Source organism: Jatropha curcas, chromosome 6 (assembly GCF_041381405.1).
Source record: "Jatropha curcas cultivar XTBG-Jc1 chromosome 6, XTBG_Jcur_1.0, whole genome shotgun sequence".
Classification (NCBI taxonomy): Eukaryota; Viridiplantae; Streptophyta; class Magnoliopsida; order Malpighiales; family Euphorbiaceae; genus Jatropha; species Jatropha curcas.
This window is the reverse complement of record NC_143156.1, coordinates 10,022,679-10,049,427: the sequence shown is the minus strand read 5'-3', so window position 1 is coordinate 10,049,427 and position 26,749 is coordinate 10,022,679. Positions and strand designations below refer to the sequence as shown.

At 30.6% G+C, this 26,749-nt stretch overlaps 1 protein-coding gene, 1 long non-coding RNA gene and 1 pseudogene across 4 annotated transcripts; all 3 read left to right on the top strand.

The window, feature by feature from the left end:
- Window positions 1-918: 918 nt before the first annotated feature.
- LOC149495529 (uncharacterized) lies at window positions 919-7,629 on the top strand (annotated as a pseudogene). The gene is made up of 5 exons (XR_016321371.1): window positions 919-1,792; window positions 3,663-3,779; window positions 5,451-5,548; window positions 6,796-7,255; window positions 7,370-7,629. The product of XR_016321371.1 is annotated as an uncharacterized LOC149495529 (transcript).
- Window positions 7,630-7,932: 303 nt separating this feature from the next.
- Window positions 7,933-9,129, top strand: LOC105629853 (uncharacterized). Its single transcript, XR_016321221.1, has 3 exons — window positions 7,933-8,318; window positions 8,399-8,585; window positions 8,676-9,129. It is a non-coding gene; the product is annotated as an uncharacterized LOC105629853 (long non-coding RNA).
- Window positions 9,130-21,784: 12,655 nt separating this feature from the next.
- On the top strand, window positions 21,785-26,535 carry LOC105629852 (AP2/B3-like transcriptional factor family protein). 2 transcript variants are annotated; one of them, XM_020677668.3, is made up of 8 exons: window positions 21,785-22,222; window positions 22,305-22,406; window positions 22,976-23,007; window positions 23,093-23,264; window positions 23,581-23,787; window positions 25,044-25,221; window positions 25,315-25,421; window positions 26,164-26,535. In XM_020677668.3, the coding sequence occupies exons 1-8, from the start codon at window positions 22,091-22,093 to the stop codon at window positions 26,179-26,181; spliced, it is 948 nt and encodes a 315-aa protein (XP_020533327.1). In that variant the 5' UTR covers window positions 21,785-22,090; the 3' UTR covers window positions 26,182-26,535. The 2 variants fall into 2 exon arrangements, with proteins under 2 accessions (XP_020533327.1, XP_012066890.1); XM_012211500.4 differs by having other exon boundaries at window positions 21,789-22,222; window positions 25,315-25,425.
- The last annotated feature ends 214 nt before the right edge of the window (window positions 26,536-26,749 follow it).

The window sequence follows — 26,749 nt, the reverse complement described above, 5'->3', positions numbered from 1 at the left end:
AGAAGACGCAAAGAGGGAGCTTGGGTAGCGCTTTAAGAAGAACAGTGTATTTGCACGATGGCAGCAAACCCACCAAGTTAGACTCTTGCTTTGTCTTCTCTGAGACCCTTTTTCTAGGGTCCTTTTATGCGTAAAATATTGTAATTGTATGCAATATATTGAAAAAATTTTAAAAAGGATTTTGAAAAAATTGGGGAAAATGATATATATTTGTGGGGTATGGTAGATTCTGATAAATCAATGAATTTGAATGTGTAAATTGATGGCTTTGAGTGCTGAGTACAACTTTTTTTTTTTTGTAGTTGTAGTAAATGCATGGGATCCATTATGAATAGGGATTGAGTTGTTTGGTATGGAATAAATATATGTTATGAACACATCGATTGTTAGCCACTTTTGGCTGGTTATTTGTTATGTTTTGCATTGAATGACTATGTTATGCTACTGAGGTTGTTGGTTTTGAGTTAATGAATTTAAATTATGATTTGATTGTTATAATTATAGCTATTTCACTTGAATTACCTAATACTTAAACTTTGATTGCATTGTTACAGGTGATATTAGTGATAATGACCCACTAGATTTTGATATTATAGTGCATTATGGTGAGAAAATGGGTGAATGGGGATAAAATAATAGGGAAGAGCTAGAATTAGGGCATTGTAATGCACATAAAATGAGTCTCGTTTATATAGATAACCTGTTTCAATTGAATGGTATAAAAGGGTTGCTTAGGTATTATTGGAAGAACCCTCATTTAGATTATAATGATGGGCTTAAGGTACTAGAGAAAGATAGTGATGCTTATGAAATGGCACTACATGGGAGTGATGTTGGCATAATTCATATGTATGTGGAACACCTAGCAATTGATGACATAGCAAATGAGTTCAACAATGTAGGTAAGGGGGAGGTGTTGTAATTGAGGAAATAGCTGATGAAGCAAATGAAAACATACCAATTAGTGAAACTTCAAGTAGTAAGAAAAAGTCTAAGAAAAGAAAATCAATTCAAAAATCAAAAAGAGGGGTAAAGTCATGTTTTAATGAACCAACACCAATAATTATGCCCCATATTGACCTAGGTTCATTGGATTTAAATAGTGATTTTGAGTTTGTCATTGGAGGATTAGAGAATGATGCACCTACCTCTAATATGCAAAATATGCATTCTAGTTGTGTATTAGTCGGAGGGGGTTAGGCAGGAGGGTGATGATGGGGAATTAAGGGACAATGAATACAATGTGGAAGAGGGTGATAAGGACTTTACAATGGTGATGGAGCAAAAGAATGTGGATAAACAGCCTGAGTTGGATAGTAGGCCTAAGAGTAATGGGGTAAGGATGAATGAGGGAAACATAAATGCTTCAATGAGAGTTGATGTGTATGGTTCTGATGAGTCAGAGTATGGTCCATCTGATGAGCTATTGACTAAACCAGAGTCTGAAAATGAGGGTAGAGCTAGGTACCCAACCTTTAATGGTTCAAAGGATATGGATAACCCTATACTTAAGGTGGGTATGTTGTTTAGGAATAGAGAAGAATTTAAGGAGGCTTGTAGGAGACATGGTATAAAAAATAGGTTTCAAATTTATTTCTACAAAAATTATTTTGAAAAGGTTCAAGCTAGATGTTTCAACAAAGGATGTGGGTGGAAGGTGTTTGCTAGCAAACTTGACCAAAAAGCAAAAAACGACATAACTTTTCAAACTAAACATTTTGCATCTAAACACACATGTGCCAAAGCGTTTAAAAATTTTCATCTCACAGCAACTAGATTGGTAATATGTACCTAGAGGACTTTAGGGCTGTGAGTTTATTATGGAAAAATATTTTCTTATATTTGATTCATCAATAGGGACACATATATATACACATACAAGATACTATAAACCTATTAGAAATCTAACTCCTAATAGAGTTCTATTTACAACTCCTAATAGAGTTCTATTTACAACTAATCCTTAACACTCCCCCTTAAGTTGGAGCATAGATATTAATCATGCCCAACTTGTTACAAAGATAGTTAACCCGAGGTCCATTTAGAGCTTTTGTAAATATATCTCATAACTGTTCACTTGTTTTAACGTGTCCTGTAGAGATAACACCCTGTTGTATCTTTTTACGAATGAAATGACAATCAATCTCGATATGTTTTGTTCGTTCATGGAATACTGGATTTGATGCAATGTGAAGAGCAGCTTGATTATCACACCATAACTTTGCAGGCAAGGATGACTTGAAGCCAATTTCCTCTAACAACTGACGAATCCAAATTAACTCATAAGCAGATTGTGCCATAGCTCGATATTCTGATTCAGCACTTGATCGTAAGACTACATTTTGTTTCTTGCTCCTCCACGATATCAGGTTTCCACCTACAAAGACACAATATCCTGAAGTTGATCTTCTATCAACCTTCGAACCTGCCCAATCCGCATCTGAAAAACATTCAATGTTCAAATGCCTATGATTACTGTAAAGAAGGCCATGACCTGGATTACCTTTCAAGTAGCACAAAATCAGTCCTAAAGCTTCCCAATGGATAACAGTAGGAGAAGACATAAACTGGCTTAAGATGCTCATAGAGTAAGCAATATCTGGACGTGTTACGGTAAGATAATTCAATTTGCCCACTAACCTTCTATACATCTCAGGATCGTCAAATAACTCAACATCAATTGAAAGTTGCAAATTAGGAGTCATTGGAGCATTGCATGGCTTGGCACATAACTTTCCAGTTTCCTTCAGAGTCAAGGACATACTTCCTTTGAAATAAGAAGATGCCTCTCTTACACCTAGACACTTCAATACCCAAAAAATACTTCAACAATCCTAAATCTTTTGTCTGGAATTGGGTCTGGAGAAATGGCTTGAGTGATGTAATGCCGGCTGAATCACTCCCTGTAATAACAATGTCATCAACATAAACCACAAGTAGAATCAAACCAGTCTTAGTACTTCTGAAAAATACAGAATGATCAGAAGTACTCTTCTGCATGCCAAATTGATGTACCACATTGCAAAATCTACCAAACCAAGCTCGAGGACTCTGTTTTAAGCCATAAAGAGATTTCCGAAGTTTACACACTTTACCCGACTCCCCCTGAGCAACAAAGCCTGGTGGTTGCTCCATGTAAACTTCCTCCTGAAGATCCCCATGAAGAAAGGCATTCTTAATGTCCAGCTGATGTAAAGGCCAGTCAAAAGTGGCTGCTAAAGAAATAAATAAACGAACAGAAGACAATTTGGCGACAAGAGAAAAAGTATCAGAATAATGAAGGCCATAAATCTGAGAATAGCCCTTTGCAACTAATCGAGCCTTAAGACGAGCAACAGTCCCATCAGGATTCACTTTAACGGTGAAAACCCATTTACAACCAATAGCCTTCTTACCTGCCGGGAGAGGCACAAGATCCCAAGTACCATTCGTATCTAAGGCAGCCATCTCCTCTTTCATTGCTGCATACCAACCAGGATGGGACAAAGCTTGGACAACAGTGTTAGGTATAGAGACAGAGTCTAGGTTACTTACAAAACAACGAGATGAAGAAGAAAGATGATCATAACTAACAAAAGAGGAAATAGGATAGGTACACTTGCGTTTACCTTTTCGAAGAGCAATGGGAACGTCAAGGTCTGACTGGGGAGTGGATGGCACAGGCTCATGTTGAGTGGAGTGAATCGGATCTTCTGTTGAGGCGGCAGGTGGAGGAAGTGAGTCAAGAGTTCCTGTTCTCCTGGAATAAACCTGTTCAAAACGAGGGCGAGCAGATGCTGGTACAGGAGCGGGAATAGGAGCAGGAGTAGGAGAGTTATGAAATTGTTGGATAGCATAAACTAAAAACTCATCATCCTCCCCCTCACTCTTATATATAGAAGAAGGGAAAAATGGAGTATTCTCAAAAAATGTGACATCTACAGAAATAATATAATGGTCAAGATCGGGAGAGAAACAACGATAACCTTTTTGACGTCTAGAATACCCAAGGAAAACACAACGAAGGGACTTTGGATCCAATTTAGAAACCTGTGGACAAACATCATGAACAAAACAAGTACAACCAAAAATACGAGGTTCAATGGGAAACAGAAGCTTAGAAGGAAACAAGACATTATAAGGAATTTCACCATTAAGCAGAGAAGAAGGCATGCGATTAATCAAAAAACATGCAGTAGAGACAGCATCAGCCCAAAAATGCTTAGGGACCTTCATTTGGAATAGAAGTGCCCTAGCAACCTCAAGAAGATGTCTATTTTTTCTTTCTGCCACCCCATTTTGAGAAGGAGTATCAACACAAGATGTTTGGTGGAGAATATCATTCTGTGACATAAAAGATTGGAAGAAAATCGATAGATATTCTTTAGCATTATCACTGTGCAATATGCGAACAAATGTATTAAACTGAGTTTTTATTTCAGCACAAAAGGAACAAAAAATAGAGAATATCTCAGAACGAGTTTTCATTAAAAATAACCAAGTAACATGAGAATAATCATCCACAAAAGTCACAAAATACCAAAAGCCAGTTTTAGAAATAACAGGACATGGACCCCAAACATGAAAATGAACTAACTCAAAAGGGGATGAAACCCGTTTATTTATTCGAGGAACTAAAGGTAAACGATGATGTTTAGCAAATTGACAAGATTCACATTCTAAAATTGACAAAGACTGAAACTGCGGACATAACTTCTTTAAAGTAGACAATGAAGGATGACCCAAACGACAATGAATTTCAAGAGGAGATAGACCACCAGCAGAAGCCAGAGATAATGAAACTTGTTCATCCAGAAGATAAAGGCCACCAGACTCACGTCCTCTACCAATAATCCGCTTCGTCAAAAGATCCTGAAACATACAATATGTAGAATAAAATTTAACACAACAATTTAGTATACGAGTAATTTTTCTAACCGACAGTAGATTAAACGAAAAATGAGGTAAGCAAAAAACAGAAGACAATGGAAGAGATGGAATGGGATTGGCAATGCCAATACACTTGACAGAAGATGTGGACCTATCAGCTAGAGTAACATGACGATTAAATAGTTCAAGTTTTTTTAATGAGGATAAGAGACTGGGGTTACCTGTCATGTGATCTGTGCAACCAGAATCAATGACCCACTCTGATGAGGTAGACATAAGACATGAAGAAGTACCTGAATTGGCAGCAGCAGCAATCGAGGAATCAGTAGACTTAGAAGAACGGTATCTAGAGAGCTCAGCATACTTCGTAGCAGAAATTGTTACAGTGTTATCAGAAGAAGTAACTGCAGAATCTTGAGTGTCCATATTTATCCTTGGTGGCTTATTGATCAGTTTCTTACAATACCGTTTAGTGTGACCAGGTTCATGGCAATAATGGCCAATAAGAATACTTGCCTCCCGAGTAATTAGTCCATTACTACGGTTATTTCCTCCTCTTCCTCTATTTCCTGGCTTCCTAGATACCTGATGTCGACTCACAAGGGCACTATTATCAGAAGGGGCAGGGGTATGAGAACCCTCAGTTCGTAACAATTGAGCAAAAGTCTCCTGAAGACAGGTAACATCACTGCCTAAAAGAACCTGTGATTTGACAGTTTCAAAAACCAGAGCAAGACCTGCAAGAAAACTCATCACAACCATTTGTTCTCGCTGGGTCTGTTGAACCTTTACATCGGGACTAAAAGGCAATAAAACATTAGTTCCTCGTAAATTTTCTTAAATTCAATGAAATAGGTTGTAAGGGGCTTATCTTGCTGGTCGGCTCGATAAAATCATTTGCAGACCTCAAACATACGCGACAAATTACCTTTTCCCGAGTATAAAAATTCAAGATATTCCATTAATACTTTAACAAACTCACAATGATTGATTAGCCCAACCACTTCATTGTTAATAGAATTGCGAATCAAGAGAAATAACTTAGCATCTTCCCTGAGCCAATGTTGTCGAGTGTCATCAGTTGGTGGATCATCAGTGAGATGATCATCTTTTTCAATACTCCGCAAATAAATTCTAATTGTCTTACTCCAATCTAAATAGTTAGGTCCTTCCAATTTATGTTCTGTGATTTTATTCATTGTCGGGATCAATTCAGTAATAGTAGTTTTAGAATCTGTAGGTGCATGATTCATTATTAATAAAAACTAAACACTCTACCAGCAACACAGAAAGAGATACCAAAAATAAATAGCCTTTCAACGCAAACAGGAGCAAAAATAACCTGAAACGCCAAATTGACAAAACTGAGAACGCCCCTACTAAAACTTCACCGGATCGGAAAAATAACCACCTGAGTAGACTGCTGAAGTGGAAACGAAGCTAGAGAAAAAATTTCGATCGCCGAAAATAGCCGGACGCGCCGCCACGCGCCGCGCGTGGTACTGTAGCAGAAAACAAAGGCGGTGCGTGAGGCCCACGTGCAGGGAATCCGGTGACCGGATTTGGAGGGAACGCCGATCGGCAGCCGGGGAACCTTCTGAGGTAGGCGGTGAGACAAAACGGTGACCCTAGAACTGTCACCGAGACTAACAGCCGCTAGACAGCTGCTGGAAATTCAATGCAAACGGAAAAAAAAGGTTTAACGAGCCAAAGGCTCTGATACCATGTGAGTTTATTATGGAAAAATATTTTCTTATATTTGATTCATCAATAGGGACACATATATATACACATACAAGATACTATAAACCTATTAGAAATCTAACTCCTAATAGAGTTCTATTTACAACTCCTAATAGAGTTCTATTTACAACTAATCCTTAACAAGGGCTATTCTAACATAGGAGTTAACACATTTATAAATAGAGTCAAAAGAGATCATGGGTACACAATTGGATGGATGAAGGCATAGAAGGCTAGGGAGAAGGCCATAGCAGTGTTGTATGGTGATGAGAGCCAGCAGTATGCTAAGCTCCATGATTATAGGTTGGAGCTCCTAGCTACCAACCTTGGTTCTTCAATTCATTTTAAGGTAGATGGGGGAGGTTTTGAGGGTGTTTATATCTGCCTAAATGCATTGAAAGTTGCATTTAAAAACTATTGTAGAAGGCTTGTATACTTAGATAGACGTTGGTTGAAGGGGAATTATAGGAGGTCAACTGTTGTCTACTATGGCAATCGATCCAAATGATTGCATTTTCCCACTAGCTTATGTTGTGGTGAAAAATGAATTTATGGAGACATGGGTTTGGTCTTTAGAGCATTGAAGGAAGGCTTGGAGCTCAGAAATGATCACAACTTTTGCTTCGTAAGTGACAGATAGAAGGTAATCCAACTTTTGAAATCATTAAAATGTCATTTGGTTTTTGATTTTCTAATTTTTTGTGGCTGACTTTCTTTTATTTTTGTTTTGCTGTTTTTATTTCTTTTATGTGAAAAGGGGTTATTAATGTCATTAGTAGGATGTGGCCTGAGGTAGAGCACAAATTGTGTGTTAGACACCTTTATACCAATTTTAGAGCACATTTTAAAGGTAAATAGATGAAAGATCTGTTGTGGAATGCAGCAAGGGCAAGCTATGATGCTAAATTGAATGCATGAGAGATTGAAAAAGGGAATGTGGAGGTAAGGGATTGGTTGAGGGTAAGACCTTGTGTGAATTGGTCTAGGGCTTGCTTTAGGACTAAGGTGAAACGTGACATGCTCACAAACAATTTGTGTGAGTCCTTTAACAAATATATCCTAAATGCCAGAGAGTGTGTTATCCTAACCATGTTAGAGGTAAATAGGACAAAGTTAATGAAAAGACTACATAGGAAGAGAGAGCAAATGAAGAATCAACAAGGCAAACTTTGTCCTAGGATTCAAAAGAAACTAAATGAGAATAAGGAGTTTTCACATATGTATGAGTCCACATTTAGTGGTGGACCTAGGGTGCAAGTTGCTAGGCATGAGGGGCAATATATTGTGGATTTAGGGGATAAAACATGTACATGCAGAAGGTGAGATTTAACTGGCATCCCATATAGACATTATGTTATTGCCTACATAGTTGGCAATAATGAGGTGCATGAGTTGTATGTGCATGAGGCATATATTATGGAGACATACATGAAAGTGTATAGTCACTTTCTGAATCCAATTAATGGACCTAACATGTGGCCAAGGCAAACCCTATAGCACCATTTGTACCACCAAGTCCTATTAAGAAAAAGAGGAGTAGAAAGCAAAAGGCTAGGAGAAAGGAAGCTGAAGAAATTGAATTGACAACAACTAGAGGTAAAATGAATAAGAAGGGAAGGGTAAGTATGAAGTGCAGCACTTGTGGAGCAATAGGCCACAATAAGAGGTTCCATGCTCCATTGGACCCTTCCTATATGGCAGCAAAGGTAATTGAGATTAATTTTTCTACATGTGCAATGTAATTTTTTTAAAATATAACTAATTTGTCAATATTTTTAATTTGCAGAGAAGAAGAAAAGGAAATAAATATGCATCTATAGCAAAGAAATCTACACATTCTGCTGCAACTTCTGCATCTGCGGCTTCTACTTCTACAGCTGAGGGGAGTAGCTCTACACATGGTGGAATGCCTAATCCCAGTTCCCAACCTACTCAACAATCTGACCAATGAGTCAGAGTGGTGGTTTATGGCTGTAGGACTTGTTTGCTTGTGTTTTTAAATTTTGTAATTGCAATTGACCATTGATGTGAGGTGAAAGATCTTGTTGTTTTTATACATGCAGGGAAGTAGCCAATCATTTCAAAATCTAGATATAATTAGTAGATAGAAAAGTTGCATGACAGGTAGCCAAAATGTGTCACAAGCTCAAGTTAGAAGGGAGAAACAACAAGTGAGGAGGAAAGGGAAAGCTACACAGCATAACTGAACCTACCATTACTGTGGATTTTATTTTTTTGTGAATGTTTTGTAACACTCAGGCCATAGATCATAACTCTTCCTTTTGCATAATTTTTAGGGTTTCTTATGATTTGGATTCATTAAACAATTGTTCCTTTTTTTTTTTTTTTTTTTGTGCTTCAGATTTGAAACAAGCACATATATATGTAGTTTGTTTTGTTTCTGAATCATGGCAGGGAGTGTCATTTTTTGGACATGAATATGTAAATTTTTTGCACTATGTATTGCTCCATTAAAAGGGACATTCATATTCAATATATTATATTACATCTCTTTTATATTATGCTTTCAGTTCAGTTATAAAAAAATCAATTGTGTATAATATTTCAATTAATTAACCTTCATTCTTCATTATACCATTTCAATAAGAAGGGAAAAAGGGAACATATGAAGCACCATTTTATAAAATCTTGCAAAATTAAATCTTTTAGGATGAACTACCCATACAACAACATGTTTTAGCATAATAATTTTTTGCCAAAACCTAAACATATTGCTAAACCCAAAACTAATACAGAACCTACAACTACAGCTAAAACCTTCATGTCATGCTTCCTTGCCTCTGCCTTCATCTTCTTTCTCCAACCGATCTAGCTTCCTCAACAACCCAATAATGACATGCCTTGAACGATGATGCACCACTAGATTAATCCATTCCAAGAAATAGCAGTATGCAGGTATCTGCATAAATAAGAGAAAATAAAACAAAAAATAAGTTCATTAACCATTACACACCCTCAAGCTCAAATCCAGTTAAAATCTTACCTCATAATTTATACAACCTAAGAACCTTCTACTAGGATTAATTTCAGTCCACGATATCTTCAAAATCTCTTCCTGCCAGCTCAACATTTTATTTGACACATGGGCGCTTACTTGGTATTTTTAATACTTTTTAATTGACTCCGGCGAGCCACTTCACTTCCTTCCAGCCGGAGTTACTGTATTATTACAAGTGTAAAAGTTGAGACAGTTTTATGATACAAAATTGAGATGGTGGACTTCAAAGTGATGACCTCTTGAGTTGAGAGACCTTGGGTGAAATTAAGCCTACAAGTATTGGACAGTTATGTCCAAATTTATAGTGAGTTTGAATTGCTAGATAGCACCAGTATCTTGATTTAACATATTCTTTTGTTGAAAACATGATTCTTCCTTTTCTTAACTTTTATTTTTTATGCATATACGCTTTAATTAAGCTACTTAAGCTTGATAATTGGCTTTGTATCTTGGGTGAGCTGCTTATGCTTGTTTATTTAAATTAGAGCTTCTTTGGCTCAAGAAGTGTTAGGACTTGGCGCTTCTTAAGCTTGAAATTTATAAGAGTTTCTGAGGCTTGAAATATAATGAGCTCAAAATTACTTTTAAATTTTTAACTAGAGTTTCTTAAACTTCTTAAGTCATTTTAATTAAAGTTACAACGAGCTTTTTAGACTTGGAATTAGTTTAAAATTTTTATCTTTTAAATTTATAAGTAGAGCTTCTTAAGCTTCAAAGTTATTTTATTTAGAATTATTCAGAACTTCTTAGACTTGGAATATAATAACCTTTATAACTCACATTTTAACTATAGCTTCTTAGCATCATAATTTTATTAGATTTTATTCAAAGCTTGTTAGTCTTAAAATATAGTGAGTTTTATAACTCAGATTTTAACTAGAGTTCTTAAGCGTCATAGTTGTAAGAGTTGATTATAATTTTACTCGGAGCTTTTTATGCTTAGAATAATCTGATAAGAGTTAAAGCTTGGAGCAATTTAAACTCGGTAATGATGATGTCCATGCTCAAAGCTACTTAAGCTTTGTAAACGATGAGCACCAATGCTTAGCTAAATGATGAGCGATAGGGTTCAGAGCTATTTAAACTTGGTAAATGATGGTGTCATAGCTCTTGTTTTGCATATCTTTTTGTAACCTTCTAATTTTCAACCAAAGATTTATTCAATTATTTTGATTGAGCTTGGTAATTTTTCTTTTTTGTATATCTTTCTTAAACTTTTAGATAGTTAACTCTGAGCTTTCTTAGGCTTGGAACTCGTTAGTTTCTTTTTTGTAGCTTTGAGTTTTGTAAGTCTTAAAAAATTAATTCTGAGCTTTCTTATGCTTAGAATTTTTTGGAATTCATCTATTTCATTGTTGTATATTTTGAGCTTGTTAAGCTTCAAATAGTTAATAACTTTCTTAGGCTAGAAATTTTTGGTGATTGCCAAGATTCTTTATTTGATTGATGAGCATTTTTAGCTCTTTGTATTTATATAGTGAGCACTTTTAGGCTCCATAATATGGTGAGTGCCTTAGCTCTTTATAAATAATAAGCGTTAAGGCTCAGATATAGGGGAATCATTATTCCAATAATATAATATAGTTTATAATATATATATAGTATTAAGATTTCTACCCTCACCACACGAATCGTAACCTTGTATACCATATTTAGAGTAGAAGCTAATATGATCCATTGTAAAATATGTAGAGATTATTCAAAAATCATCGTAAAATATATTTTTATTGAATTATTAATTTCCTCTCTGAAATTTAATCGATCAAATTCACAACCAACTCGTTCCAAGAACAAACATACAGTTATATCATATAGGACAAACTTGTCCCATTTAAAACAGAAAGCCAGCTAATTACTTCCTCGTTATTTTCTCTACATTTATCATAAACATTATTGTAATCAACTAATTAACCTAACAATCCAAATAATTAAGTGCATACTTCGCAATCCTGAGTTCGAAATTCAATCTGAAGGTAGATTTAAATTTGCATTTTAAATAAAAACAACGAATTTAAATACTCAATTGTTTAAGCTAATTCTCTATGTTGAACACTTAAATTTAATTTAACGAATTTTCAATTTACAACAAATAATAAACATAAAAAAAAGAGGACAAAAATGAGAAATTGCATGCATGAGCAAAGCTTTGACGTGAGTCGTGATTCGAGGGGGTCTTACTTAGCATCTCCTTCTTTCACATGGTTCTACGCTTCAACCTTGTTCCTGACCTCTAAAAATTAGTGGGTAGAAGAATAAAGCAACAACAGCAATAAATTGAAAAGCAACAAATAAATCAATCAATCCATATCAGTCATGATTATTTCTATCGTATCAATAAAATTAAGTAGAATTATAACAGCAAATTTCAAATTATTTTATTTATCAAATCATTCGTCAATTTCTATAAAGTGAAAATAATTATTTTGTTCTGAAATTTTATAAAATTAATTAACTCATATTTTTATATATTAGATATTTAATTTCTGAAATTAAATTTCGTCCGATTAAATGATCCGTTTAATTTGAATGATTTTACCTTTAAACGTATAATAAGATACTAAAATACCCTCTCAATTAGATAAAAATTAAAGCCACCTCTTCTTTTCCTGCAACTCTTCAAATCTCCATTTCTGGAACTATACAAACTCAAAAAAAAAAATAAATAAATGCATTTAAACATCATTAAGAGATAAATACCCATTTGATTTCTTTCTCTTCCAATGCTTTTGAGAGTTTCGGAGCATGGATAAATACTTGCTTTTTCTTTTCTATAAACCAATATTGAGCTACTGTAAACACTTGCTTTTGATATTTGAAGGCTCTAAGCTAATGGGCCTATCTATTTCTTTATTTTCTTGGGATAATCATGTTTCTTCGTTAAATTTCTTCATAATTTTTTTTTTCATTTTTTAAAGAGGGATTATTGAAATTCTGATTCTTTTAAATTCAAGAAGGAGGGATTGTATTATTTTAAGGAGAAGGTGAAGTCTCTTCTTTTGAAAGTTTGAGTTAGATTTAATTTACCAGTAGTAGTTGTATATAGTCTTTTCCATTTGATAGTTTGGTAGTTTAGATTTTCCAAAAGCTCACAGGCCTAGCCAACATAAATCTTTCTCATCCCGCTGACCCAACAGGCCAACGTCGGTCGCCTTTCCAGCTCCAAGAACATAGACTTATTCTTTTTCTAGAGTCCTAGAACTGAGTCACTGTCGTCTCTAGCAGTTTTGTAGGAGAAAAGGCTACAATAGAGGAAGAGTTATATTTGCATCCATCGTTTGCCTACACCAGGAGAAAGTAAGCCACGGAGCTCTGGACTCTTTTTTATTCCACTGAGAAAGAAAGAGGAAGTTTAAGGGAAATATTAGTCATTTTAAAATAACCATATCTCCTCTCTCCTGCTTTTTTATTTTTATTTAACGAAAAAATCATTTAATTTCAAACGGAAGGACTATTTAACGAGACGGAATCAAATTTTGAAAATTAAATACCTAATATACAAAAATACGATGACAAGTTAATTAATTTTGTAAATCCTCAGGATGAAATAATTATTTTCCCAAATATCAATTTAGTATTTTAAATTATTCATCATTTACACTAATATTATATGTTCAACACACAATAATAAAAATATCTAAACATAAATTATAACAATTTTATTTATTGTAATAATTTTCAAGTGATTTATCATCTACTCAAATATAAAAACATTTATGTAATATGACGTTTTTATTATAATTAAATTATATTTTTGTATTAATTTATCAAATAAGAAAATAAGTGAATAAAGACATGCGTTCTTTCCTCCAAATCACTTAGTTTATCAAATTTGATTTTTTTTTTTTAAAAAAAAAAAAAATTTCATTCATGTATTTCTATTTCTAATAAATTCAAAGGACAATCTGCGACTCATTGCCCTAAATATATATCTGATTTCGATCAAATATCCGATTCACAAATAAAATACTTTAATTTGCATGAATAAGATTCAATATCACATGATTTAGTCAAAACTCTCTCATGATTACTTGTAGAATAGCTATATTCTTTCCTCTTTTTTTTTTTTTTTTTTTTTTTTTTTTTTTTTTTTTTTTTTAACTTTAAGAGTCAACAATAATTTATATTGTTCCCATATATGGCTCCAACTGATGGATTCAAATGTACAAAAATCGATTAATGACGCTATTGTTATTGTCGTGGAACGTATGTTTTACTCTCACTGCACCAATGTTTATAAAAATAAACAAATGATATATATAGAAAAATGATAAGAATTGACTATTAATATAAGAATAGATAAGGTTTAAGGCCTTAATAACCAAAATATAGTCATTAAGCATTTATTACTGAAATGCAGTTGTTAGATATTTATTACCAAATATAGCCGTAAGACATTAATTACTAAGAGGGAGTTAAGAGAATAAATCTTCATAAATCCTAATATTAGATTTGACTGCAATTATCCAGGTGGAAAATAATTAATGAATCATTAATTATTTATGATTAAATACTTGACTAATTAGAGCATTTCCAATGCTAATATGAATTGCTCTTATTTAATTGGCACATCAAAAAAATATAAGGATTTAAAAAAAAATGCTTTACAATAATAATGTCTATTTGGTATGTTAAGCTAAAGTGTAAAAAAAAAAAAAAAAAAGAATATATATTGTCTGCCACATCTTCTATTTCTAAAGGATCTATTAGATAATATAGACATTTATTGCTCTATAATGATTGGTTGCATATTGAATTGTAGGCCCAAGAAAGAAAAGAAAAAAAGAGGATGGAAGATGACTCAAAACTAATGTATTAGAGAGTGATTTTTTAAAATTCAACATCTATAAATAGACATTCAACCACATCACTATTCACATATTCTATTCAATATGACGCATCAACCACAATCTATATTAACATTGAAAATACTCTTACTCTTAAGTCATTATACTCTCTTCATTCCATTTTAATAGCTTTACATACTCATTTAGGATTTTGAGATTTAGCCACATCACCACTCACACGTTCTATTCAATATGACGTATCAACCACAATCTAGATTAGCATCGGAGATATTCTTACTCTTAAGTCATTATACTCTCTTCGTTCCATTTTAATAGCTTTAAGTGTTCATTTAGGATTGTGAGAGTATATTAACAATTTGTTTCAATTTTATCCATATTTATTAGATGTAATTTATTTTATGTTTATACTTATTTTTCTTTTTATCATTATTTTAATTGTAGTTAAATTAAAATTTTGGCTACACACATAACTAAAACTTTTTCATTATATAAGGCATGGAAAGATAAAATTGAAGTACTATTCTAATGGTGATGCATTAATATGAGATAAAATTAGCATCAATTTCATAGTAAAATTAAATGAGGATTTTTTTTTTAAAATTTGAGTAGTGCTATTTGGCTCATGGTAATCCTGGATCATGACACTCAAAATGACAAATATAACCTTGAGTAGTTTTAGAGAGAAAAATGGATCGGAAATAAAATTAATTTTGGAGGAAATGTATTCATTAAATACATGTTCCCATAATCAATGATTTTTCTTCACTCTATCACATAACTAAGCGGTATTCTGTATTTCGCATTAATAAAAAATTATTTATAAAAGTTAAATTACTACTTGGAATGAGAAAAAATCAATGAGTATAAATATACGAGTATATACAACAAGTACAGACAACGTGCAACGCAAGTTCACAAAAACTAGTATATATAAACGTACGAATGAGGGGGGAACATTGGGTTTCTAAAACGTCCTTGCTAAGTTTATAAATTGTCAGAAATATCATTACTAATCCTATTCTAATTATGTTATCAATTTATTATTTTTATTATATTAAATTATAAATTTAATCTCATTCTAATTAGGAATTTGTCCTATCATACAATTATATATATGTTTAGTTTTAATTGCTTTTGGATATCAAGAGTTTTGTTGTTTTTAACTATAAAAAATTTATTGCTTTTGGCTATCAAGAATTGTTATATCAATCTTTTGCTAATTTAAAATTATTGAGTTTTCAATCGTATCTTCTTCTTCTGATAAGTATAACCTTAACTCTCACTATTTACAAATTAATAGAATAGTTTTTATTTATAGTTCTTATAATTTAGATATATAGATTAAATGTAATTGTTTAGTAATCATGAATAATTACAAGCTTATAAACTTTCCATGCTGAATAGCATTATTATGAAATATCTTAAAAAGATGGACCCTCTAATTAGAAAAATTTTAATTTTATTTATCGATTAAAATTATATAATAATTTTTAATTAGATTGATTATATTAGTTCTCTTAATCATTTTATTTTTATTAATTAACAAATCTTAGTTCACTATTTTTTTTCGTTGCTAAGAGTTGACAAAAGGTTCTACAAACGTGTTAGCATCGAAATATTTGCACGTTTTTAAAATTATAACCTAAATTGATTTTTTTTTTTCTTTCTTCCGTTGCTGCGAGTTGATTCTACATACATGTTAGCAATGGAATTTTTATCCATTGCTAAAGTTATAACCAAAATTCAGAACCAATTTTCATTGCATATCTCATCTCCGCCACATCCTTTGGTATACTTGCACTTCCTTTTCTCTTTTCTTCTACCTTTTATTTTATTTGGATTGTAAGATTAATATTTGTTAAGATAATATCTTTTTTTTTTTAGTTTCAAGTATTAGATGGAAGTAAGATAGCCATGAAAATTTCAATATTCAATTATAATATAATAAATCATAATTTTTTTACATGGATAGGAATTTCAAATTTGATTTGTATTTTATTAATTGATCAACAATATCATTAATGATAATTTAGTCTTATCCCAATTGGAAAACTTTTAATTTTATTGATGTACTAAAATTATATAATTATTTTTAATTAGATTGGTTATATTAGTTTTCTATTTGAATTCAAATACTATTCAATTAAACATATTAAACTAGGAAATATAAAAATTGAAAATTGAAAATTTTTTTATTCTGACTCTAAAATAAAAACCAGTTATCAAATAAAATTAAAGATTTAGTTAAGAAATATGAAGTATATGTCAAATATTTTAACTCAATTGATGGAAAATTATATAAATTTATTTTATATTAATTTAAACTACTAAAAAATTAAAAATATTTAAAATAAAACTATTAATAAAATAATAAAATGATTAAATAATAAATGATAAATTGATATCTATGACTAACTTAGCTATATTAGCTAACTCTTATAATATACAATTCTAAAAAAGTAATAAAAATAATTCAATTAAAGAAATTAAAAAATCGATACTTATTATTTAAATTTATTATTGTACTTGTAATAATTGAACATATATAAAAATTGATACTTAATATATTAATATATAAAGGTATAGCACTTTTATTACAAAAGGACTTAAAATTTATAATTTATAAATTATAAATTGAAATTCTTTTTTTTTCCTCACATTTCTTTTTGGTTGCTTTCTTAATATTGTTAGCTACTTTTTATCTTATCATTCTCTTAAAGGTATTAGTTATTTTATCTTTTAATCTACTAAGTTAATTTCTTGATCAATTTTCAATTAGTATAAATTTATTATTTTTTAAAAAAATTATTTAAATCATGATTGTAATTTTTTTAACATTTAACACTTCTTTTTTTTTAAGTTGTTGCATATTTTTAGTTTAAAAATTATTATACTTTGATTTTAATATTACATCTATTATTATGATAATAAAGGACAAATATTTAAATTATAACTCAATTGAAAATTTAATCTATCAAATAACCGTATTTTTTATTGGCTATTATCAAGAATTTTTTTTTTATTATCAATAATTTATTAAGACTGTCTGCTGTCAAGAGTTTCTTTGCTATTGTTATATCGAAAACTTCTCACTTTATTATTATTAATTGTTGAGGTACTAATTTTAGCTTTTAATTTTTTTTTTTTTGGTTGTACTATCAAAAAAAAATTGAATTTGATTACTAACAATTTATGTATATATTTATTTTTATATATGGTAAGATCTTGGATCAAATTATTATTTGTTTTTAACTTTATAACTATTCCATTTTATCAAAAAATCTATTGTAAAAAATTAGTAAAATTCTTCATCAAATACTAGATATGTATGATAGTAGTTTGCACCTATTTTTATGCATGTGATAATTATAACTAAAAATATTAAATTTTTTACATTGTCTTTGTAAAAATTAATAAAAAATATATAAAATAAATAAATTATAAATAATCATTCTAACAGGTATATTCAACGAGTAACCATGTATATCGCACGTTCTTGAAAAATGGTGCTCTTAAAAGAAAAGATAAAGTTAATGAATTTTTTGAAAGAACGTGAATTTTAGAAACGTTAAGACATAAAGTGTGAAATGTAGCGATTACATGTAATTTGATTGGTCTTGATACAATATATATATTCCCCCATTCCACTTTATTAACATTTCATCTTTTCACAATAATTAATAAAATGATTGAACACATTAATTTTCTAAAAATATATAATAGAATGTCTAAATTGCCCTTCTTAAAACTAAAAGAAAAAGGTTTTTAACTCATGGTGATCCAGGATCATGACACTTAAAATGAAATTTTTATTCAAATTTAGTAATGTCAAATTTCAGTTTCATCCTCACTTAAAATTAGTAGGTTTAACCTGAGCGAAAAATTTGAAATTTGAATTTCAAATATTTCTCTTTCATTATTTAATAATTCTAGACAAAACATTAAATGAGTGAGACTAATTTTGTTTTTACCTTATCAATTGACAAATCATTTAATTCCAAGTGTTATAGTGATTTATGAAACACAAATAATCATATGCCACTTAATATTTTTTCAACTTGATACTTTTTTGTTAAGCTACACTTAGTTACATTTGGAATCAAATTAAAAATTAAGGCATTCAAATTAAAATTAAATTAAGTAACAATTAAATAAATCATATTTGTCATACTTGAAAACTATATTCATTGTGTGTTAAGTCTAAAGAACATTTTCTACATATAAATTTCAACGAGCTAATAAGAGCATTGAAGAATAATTAAGTAGTGAAATGCATAAGTATATTGTAACATTTTCTAGAATTTTGTGTGTACAAAAATTGTTAAATTAGATCAATTAGAAAAATAAGTAGATAGGAAGTATATGTTAATCATATATCGAAAATTTTACTATCAAACGTAATTATTTTTTTAGTATCAAATAATGAGAAAATAAAATAATGTTGATAGTAGAAATATGAAAGTAAGTATTCCTTCCGTTCTATTTTATTTGTTCTATTTTATTTGCTTGTTATTCCTTTTTGAGATGTTCCAAAATGTTTGCAAGGTTTCTAAATCTGTACATTTAAATAATTATTTTTTTTCCATTATAACATTTATGATTGTTCATTAAATTAAGGACCTTTATTAATATCTTAATGAGTTAAGGGTTAAAAAGAAAAAATTAAATTTTGTTGACTAAATTCTTAATATACGTGCTTTGCTAAACTATGCAAACAAAATTGGACGGAGAGAGTATTTTGTTTGTAAGTCGAGTGGCAAAATAGTGAATAAGTATTAAAAGAATGGACAAATGGATTGGAGTAGTTAATTTATACTTTATTAAGTCATATTTAAAAATTAAATTACAATAAGACATTCAAATCGTAATTAAATGAAGTAATAATTAATTAAATTACACTTAGTCACACTTGAATCAAATTAAATTTAAAAAATCTAATTTAAATTAAATTAAGTCACACCTAAAATTAAATTAAATTAAGTAAGCATTGATTAAGTTACACTTAAGAGTTATAACTCAAATGACACATAAATATATATATTTTGGCATATGTATAAGTGAAATCCCAATGATCAATCCTTATACAAATCATTTTGACATTTTTTTAATTATATACTCCCAATTAGATAAAACTATAAAAAAATTAACCATTTAAATCATTTTTACTACCTACAAGACTTTATATCTAATAATAATTCCAATCATTTTTTCCCTAAAAAATGAATTTTTATATTTGAAATGAAAAATATAATTGTTACACAGCTCAAAACAAAATATATAATAAAAATGAATATTAAAAATATTATTGGGACTGGTTCTTGTAAAATTATTTGTAGCTTCTAACATCGTCTTTGTTCTGAAACTTTTGCTTCCTTCGATTACTACCCTAAACTATGGAATCTACAGTGTTGCTATATATAAATCTATGTTTGCACGTGTTTGTCCATTTGTGCTGTTCCTAATTAGAAAATTTGACTCTAATTTTAATGGTTGAATGTTGATTGTACATGTGAACTTTAGAAATTGGGACTGCACATTTATTTTATTTTTCTTCTAATTTTTGTCAGTTTTTCTATTTCTACTCTAAGAATATTAGGAATTCAGGGTTTTTCTTATGTAAATTGAAATTTCTTATGTTAGTTTTTGCTTACAAAATAAATAAAAATACGTTTTTTTTTCACTTTTGGAGATAAGAATTGAGAAATTCTTACTGAATGCAATCTTTTGAATATATTAAATCCAATAGCAAGATACCTAATTGTAAATATAAATGAGTGATTGAGAAAATTTTCATTTTTTTCATACAGTGTATTAGCTATGTTGGAATTTTCTTTTTCTGGTATTTACTATCCACGAAAAATAATTTAAGGATAGTCAATTAGGTGCCCAAAATAATTTCACCTAATTGTAAATATCTATAATTTTTAATCAACCAATAAAATTAAAAATTTTTTAATTAGAATATGATTAAATTATCCTTCAATTAATAAAAAACTAATAAAATTATCCTTCAACCACTAAAATTCAATAAAATAAAAATTTTACTAATTAAAATAGGAATAAATTATCTTTGATAATATTTTTAACCAATCGATAAATTTAAAGTCCGTAGAGTCGTTTTAAAAACCAAATATTCCCGTTCCTACTTTTACTTATAATCGTAGATTATAGATAGAAGTACATACGTGACGCGAGATGACCACAAGTAATAACTCTATGTTTCTTTATTAACTACCAAATGATGCAGTTTGACAAAATTTCTGAGTTGACCTTATTCTCTTGTCCAAACATAGCCAGTTTTCTACTCAACATTCTTTTCCTGCAATATGGCCATAACCATTTTTTAGTGTTGTTAAAAAAAATACCCGACACTTGCCGCCTTTTCATATCAACATAATACTAATGTGTCACTTTTGAAATATAAAATAAATAAAATAAGAATAAAATATGGCTATACCTCTATATATATATATATAGTTTCAGAAATGCCTCTTGTGATTATTTAAAAATGAAATGGGAACCCAACCGTTTTTAGAAGGTTTTTTATATTATTAAAAAATTTTTTATTTGTAACTTAAATAAATAATAATCATAAATATTACTATTGAAGAAAACTAAACCAATTTAATGAAAATTTTAAAATTTATTTTAAAAATTTATAATACTCTTAATAGTCCATCTTTCCTATTTAATTTGTCTCAAAATATAGTCCATTTTCCTTTTATGCATTATAGTTAATCATTTGTCTATTATACCCTTATTAAATTTTATCTTATTATTAATGATCCTTATTAATTCTTACTTATTACTACCTCTATTTCATACTAATACTTGTCACATTTGGAATTTCAGATCTTTTAAGAAAATAATTAAATTTATCAAAATTACAATAAATTATTGAGTAAATTGACTATTATCCTTAATTTAATACTAATTTTCTAAGAAAACTATTCAATTGAAGTAAAAATTATTGGTTATATATAAAAGGTAAACATAAAAAAAAAAGATTTATTGCTTCTTGAAAACACAAATGTGACAATATTATGGAACGGATATGATATTTCAATATAATAATTGTTTATGTGTTATTTAAGATGGACACAATAGAAAAATTTTATGAATAAAATTATTCTTTAATCATAATAATTATTATTTCTTAATTTGTATGAAAAAAGAAAATTAACTACTATCTTTTTTTGGAAGGAAGGAAGTAAAATAAAAAAACAAATTGAAAGTTTATTTAAAAAACATGTTTTTCATACGTTTAAACCAGAATTTCCGATTTTAAACAAAAACTATGGTTTCACTTTAAAAAACGAAGAATCGAATTGAAACTTTAGTGTATGGTTTCAGTTATGCTTTGAAATTAGCACAGTTGACTATGGCATGATGCCGATTTTGACCGGTTGGTTCGATTCCGGTTTGACACCCAATCATCTCTACCTATATATGCGTTTAAGGAAACGAGGCAACAATTTGAATTTCAAATCCTTGACAGTACACAACCCATTCATACCTCTGCTCGCCACTCTCAACGGTCAATCTTCCATTTGCAGATTTCACTTTACCTTCTGCAAATACGTTTGCAGATTTCGGTTCTTCGTTTCTCTCAAAGAAGTGTCAAGAAAAATATTTTCATTTGAATCAAAGGAAAATGGTAGTATCCAAATCCAGGTATGAGGAAATCCGGCAACAAAGATTGGAAGAAAACAAGAAGAGAATGGAAGAACTTAACTTGAAAAAGCTTTGTCAAGATCTCCGTACAAACAGTCCTAAATCTTCTCCAGTAAGTTTATAATATGTTTACTTTTGTATGGGTTTTTCGTGATTAAATTAGAGATTATATGATAATTTTACGTATAAATCAGGTGAAGCAGGCGAAACCAAGGCTTCCTCGGTCACCAAAAGATTTAGTGCCGGTAAGGAGGTCTACTCGTTTTGCGGACAAGCCCCCTGTTAGCTACAAGGAGGTCAGTCTCTCTCTATCTATATCTACGTAACTGTATTTACATGGCAATTTGCTGTCTGTATGATATGCTTTTGTTAGCAGTAGTGAAACTCAGGCTGTCACTTGTCATTTAAATTGTGTTTTTGATATTTTACTTTCTTGTAAACTTGAATAACTTGAGTTTTTAGGTTAGGTGGAGAGTTGCTAAAAGTTATCTTGCGTCTTTTCTATAAAGTCTGTGACGGATTTGAAAGAGAGAGAGAGAGAGAGAGAGAGAGAGAGAGAGAGACAGAAAAAAAAAAAGAGAGAGAAGAGCTGGATAACTACTAAGATGAAACAGAAAAAAAAAAAATTTATGCTTTGCAAATCCTTTTTTATGAGTAATGAATTTGTGTTTTTTTCTTCATCTTCATCTTCATCTCTTCCTTTGTCATGTGTTTATGAGAGAATTTTTTGTTATTTCAGTATTTCTTTGAGAAAACTGAAATTAAACCTTCTTTCATCTCTTATTTCCCAACTGTTTTGTTATTGTGCTCAATTTTGTTGCATAACAAATTGGATTGAAACACAAGTGTTTTTATTTTGTGGCAGATTAGACAGGAGCCTTTGGAGAGACCCATGAGGTTGGAATTTGAACACATTAGTTCAAAATTTAAGTATTTTCCAATATAGTTGATAATTTATGCCTACTATGAGATTAACTTGCAGGAGCTATGGTAGTTACCGAAGACGAGATCTAAATAATAGAATATATGCTTCTGACGATCTTAGGGAAGCTGCAATTGATAGAGCAGAACAACTTCAGTCGAGTTTAGAACCTGGTTTCCCAAGTTTTGTGAAACCCATGACTCAGTCACATGTAACTGGAGGATTTTGGCTGGTGAGAATCCAGTCATTCGCCTAATTAATATTTCATCAAGATTTATGTATAAATGAATTTTCATGTTTGGATACATTTAAAGCTTGTGGTTTTGTTAGTTTGTAATTAGAATACATTAGCTTTATTAGCTAACATCTTTGTTACTTTATATTTCATTTAGAAATTTTACCAATCTGGGTAGAATTTAGTTCAACCTAACCAATCTATATATGTAGAAGTGTAAAGTTTTAAATGAATGAAAATTTATACACCAAAATTGAAAACAGGCTTGTAGATGAATTTTCAATGTAATTTCTCTTATAACATTTTATGACAGGGTCTGCCAGTTCAGTTTTGCAAGGATAACCTTCCAAAACGTGATGAATATATCATTTTGGAGGATGAGAATGGAGATACATCAGAATCAAAATACCTTGTTGAGAAAACTGGTCTAAGTGCTGGATGGAGAGGGTTTGCTATTGACCACAAATTAGTTGATGGAGATGCATTAGTTTTCCAGCTTGTAAGCCCTAAAGAATTTAAGGTGACCTATCTAACTGATAAGATTATGGTTGATTTATTTCTTTGATCAAGGCCTAAACATTCTGGAATTTAAGTATGGCATAGCCAAATACATAAATTTACTGTGTTTCTTATCTATTTTATCCCTGTGACACCTATATCTATCTAGGGACTTTTTTTTTTATCAGGAGTTACTATATATATTTTTAAGCCCATCTGGAGCAGAGTACAAGGTAAGTGTTAAGCCTAGTAGATTGCGAAGCAAATGACAAGGCCAATAACAGTAGAAATACATAACAAATGGTGGCGGGAAGAAGAAGTGAACCCATGACTAAATCTCCACCTTAGCCACTAGGCTAAGGCTTCATTGGCCTATCAATGGACCTATTGGCTATAGTGCATAAAGTTGTTAATTTTGGCACCTGGTGTGATGAGGACACTTAGAACAAAGGAGGGTATTGCTGACCATTCATTGGAAGAAAAAAGCAAAAGAGTCCTAAATAGTAAAAAATTTTAAAATAGTGTGTATGGATATCAATAGGTAGGTACTTTCTACTAATTTTACATGCATTGCATGTTTTGCCGTCCATAGAGTCGAATACATGCGCTTAATAAAGTAATGGGTTAAATTAAAGCATTAGTTATTAAAGGCGCTTCTAAGCGCAAGGTGCATTGGGCATAGGCCTAGCGCTTCTTCCAGATAGAGGCAGGTGACGTCTCATAAAATTTATAGTTAGTTTATAGTTGATTCACTAGGTTGAGTTTACTAAATATTTCTGTGTCCTTTGGGGGTGTTTTTTAACAATCCTGAAATCAACTTGGTGAAAAATTATCGATTATGATTATTTGAGTTCACTTCGATATTTGTTCATGCTTCCAAAAATTATGCTTCTCAAAAGGTGCACTGCTTTAGTACCTAAAAAGGTTCAGGCTTCTCTCAAAAAGAGAGGGGAAAAAAGGAGTTGAGGTTCTCTTTTTGTTTTTGGTTGGAAAACTTCAGGCTTCTTTATTTCATTTTTTCAGATTACTGAATTATTTAGGCTTAGTTTGGTTAAGTTGCTCTTTTTTTTATTTTTACTTTTCGCCTTTACTTTTTGTGTTCTCTCCTTAAAAGTATATTTTAAAAATATCAAGTTTATTAGAAGGAAAATGCAATACTAAACATATAGTTACTGTATAGATGTGAATTTTACTTTAAATGAAGAAAGAAAAGACAATACAATATAACATTTCGTATTCATTCTATCAATTCCATTGACAACTACTTAATTCCCATAGGTTTACATTATAAGGGCATATGAATTAGGAGACAACGAAGACAAGGAAAATGAAGAAGTAGAACTCATTGAAGACAATGACAACGAAGACAAGGAACACAAAGAAGAAATGAATAAAGTCAACAAGGATTTGGACGTCGCACCATTGGATAGAAGAAGTTCTAAACGAATCAAAGCAAGTAATTACTTCTAATCCTTCAAGAAGTTGGTTTGCATTTAACATTTTAATGCATATTCATACCTGTAGTTAAAATAATTTGAATTGAATGCAGAAGTAGAAATAAATGGAGACAAGGAAAACAAAGAAGAAATCAATGAAGACAACAAAAAGGATTCAGACATCACGCAATTGGATAGAAGAAGTTCCAAACGAATCAAAGCAAGTAATTACTTCTAATCCTTCAAGTTGTTGGTTGCATTTGCATTATAATGCACATTAATGCATATAGTTAGAATTGCCTTTTACAAGTCATAACTGTGCAGAAATATTTCTTTCTTTTTAGGTTAAGTAAATAAAAGACATTTTCCTCAAAAAAAAAAAAAAAAAAAAAAAAAAAAAGACATACATATTTGATTCTTTTTAGGGTGCACTAAACACATCATTCTTTATTTTGGTGTATTAGAGATACTTGAATGGCAATTGATGCGATAAATTAAGTTGAATTACTGATCTATCATCCAGTAGCCAAATGGTATCAAATAATTGATTATAGTGGAGCCTTGGCGCAACTATAGAGTTGCGCTGTTGACTTGGAGGTCACGGGTTACAGTCGTGGAAACAACCTACATTAAATCCAAAGTGGTTCGGCCGTTCCCCAGATCCCGAGCATACAGCAGGAGCTTCAAGCACTGGACTGCGCTTTTTATAGTCCTATATTATATTGAAAAAAAAAAAATTCTTAGAAAGAAGTGGGAACATAATTAAAAAATACTAATACAATTTTATTCTAAAGAATTCTCCAAGAAAACTTTTCTTGTTTATGAACTATTTATTTAACCTGTCTCATGATTGGAAAGAAAAATTCTGTGTTTTCTGGTAAATTGCAAATTCTCTTATGGCTTTATTTTTTATTTTTTATTTTTTGTTCTTTGACTGCTGCATTGATTATTGCCTTTGGCAGGTAGAAAGTAGTGCTTGACAACAAGTTTACTATACGAACGACAGAAGCTATGGCAGGCAGACCCTTTTCTTTGTGGCCTCTTGTATCACATATGCCAATGCAATGTAAAAAAGGCATCCAATGCCTCGTTCTGTAGCATAAAAAGTAAGAACTTAACTTGTCTGTAGTGTAACACTATTTTTCTTAATGGCCTTCTGTAGGTCATCTAAAAACAAATCTTGTAAGTTCTAACAACTAAGAACATGCTGCTTAATGCATACTTTAAAAAAGAAAGAACATGCCAATTAATAGATAGGTGGGATAACAACTTATACAATATTAAAATTAAGGAAATTATTATTTACTTCAATAAAGTTTGACACAATTCACTAATATGTCTCCGTTTTTGTTTTTGTCTTTGTTTCTTTATTTATCTGGTCAATTGCTGATTTAACATTTTTATCGTTTTTAGAAAATATATAAAAGTTAACTATATATATATTTTTTATTTTTAAATATATTTGATTGTTTTATCATGAATTGTTACGAAAATCTGGATGTTTCATTTACCTTTGGTTTTGTCTCTATACATAAAAATGACATTAAC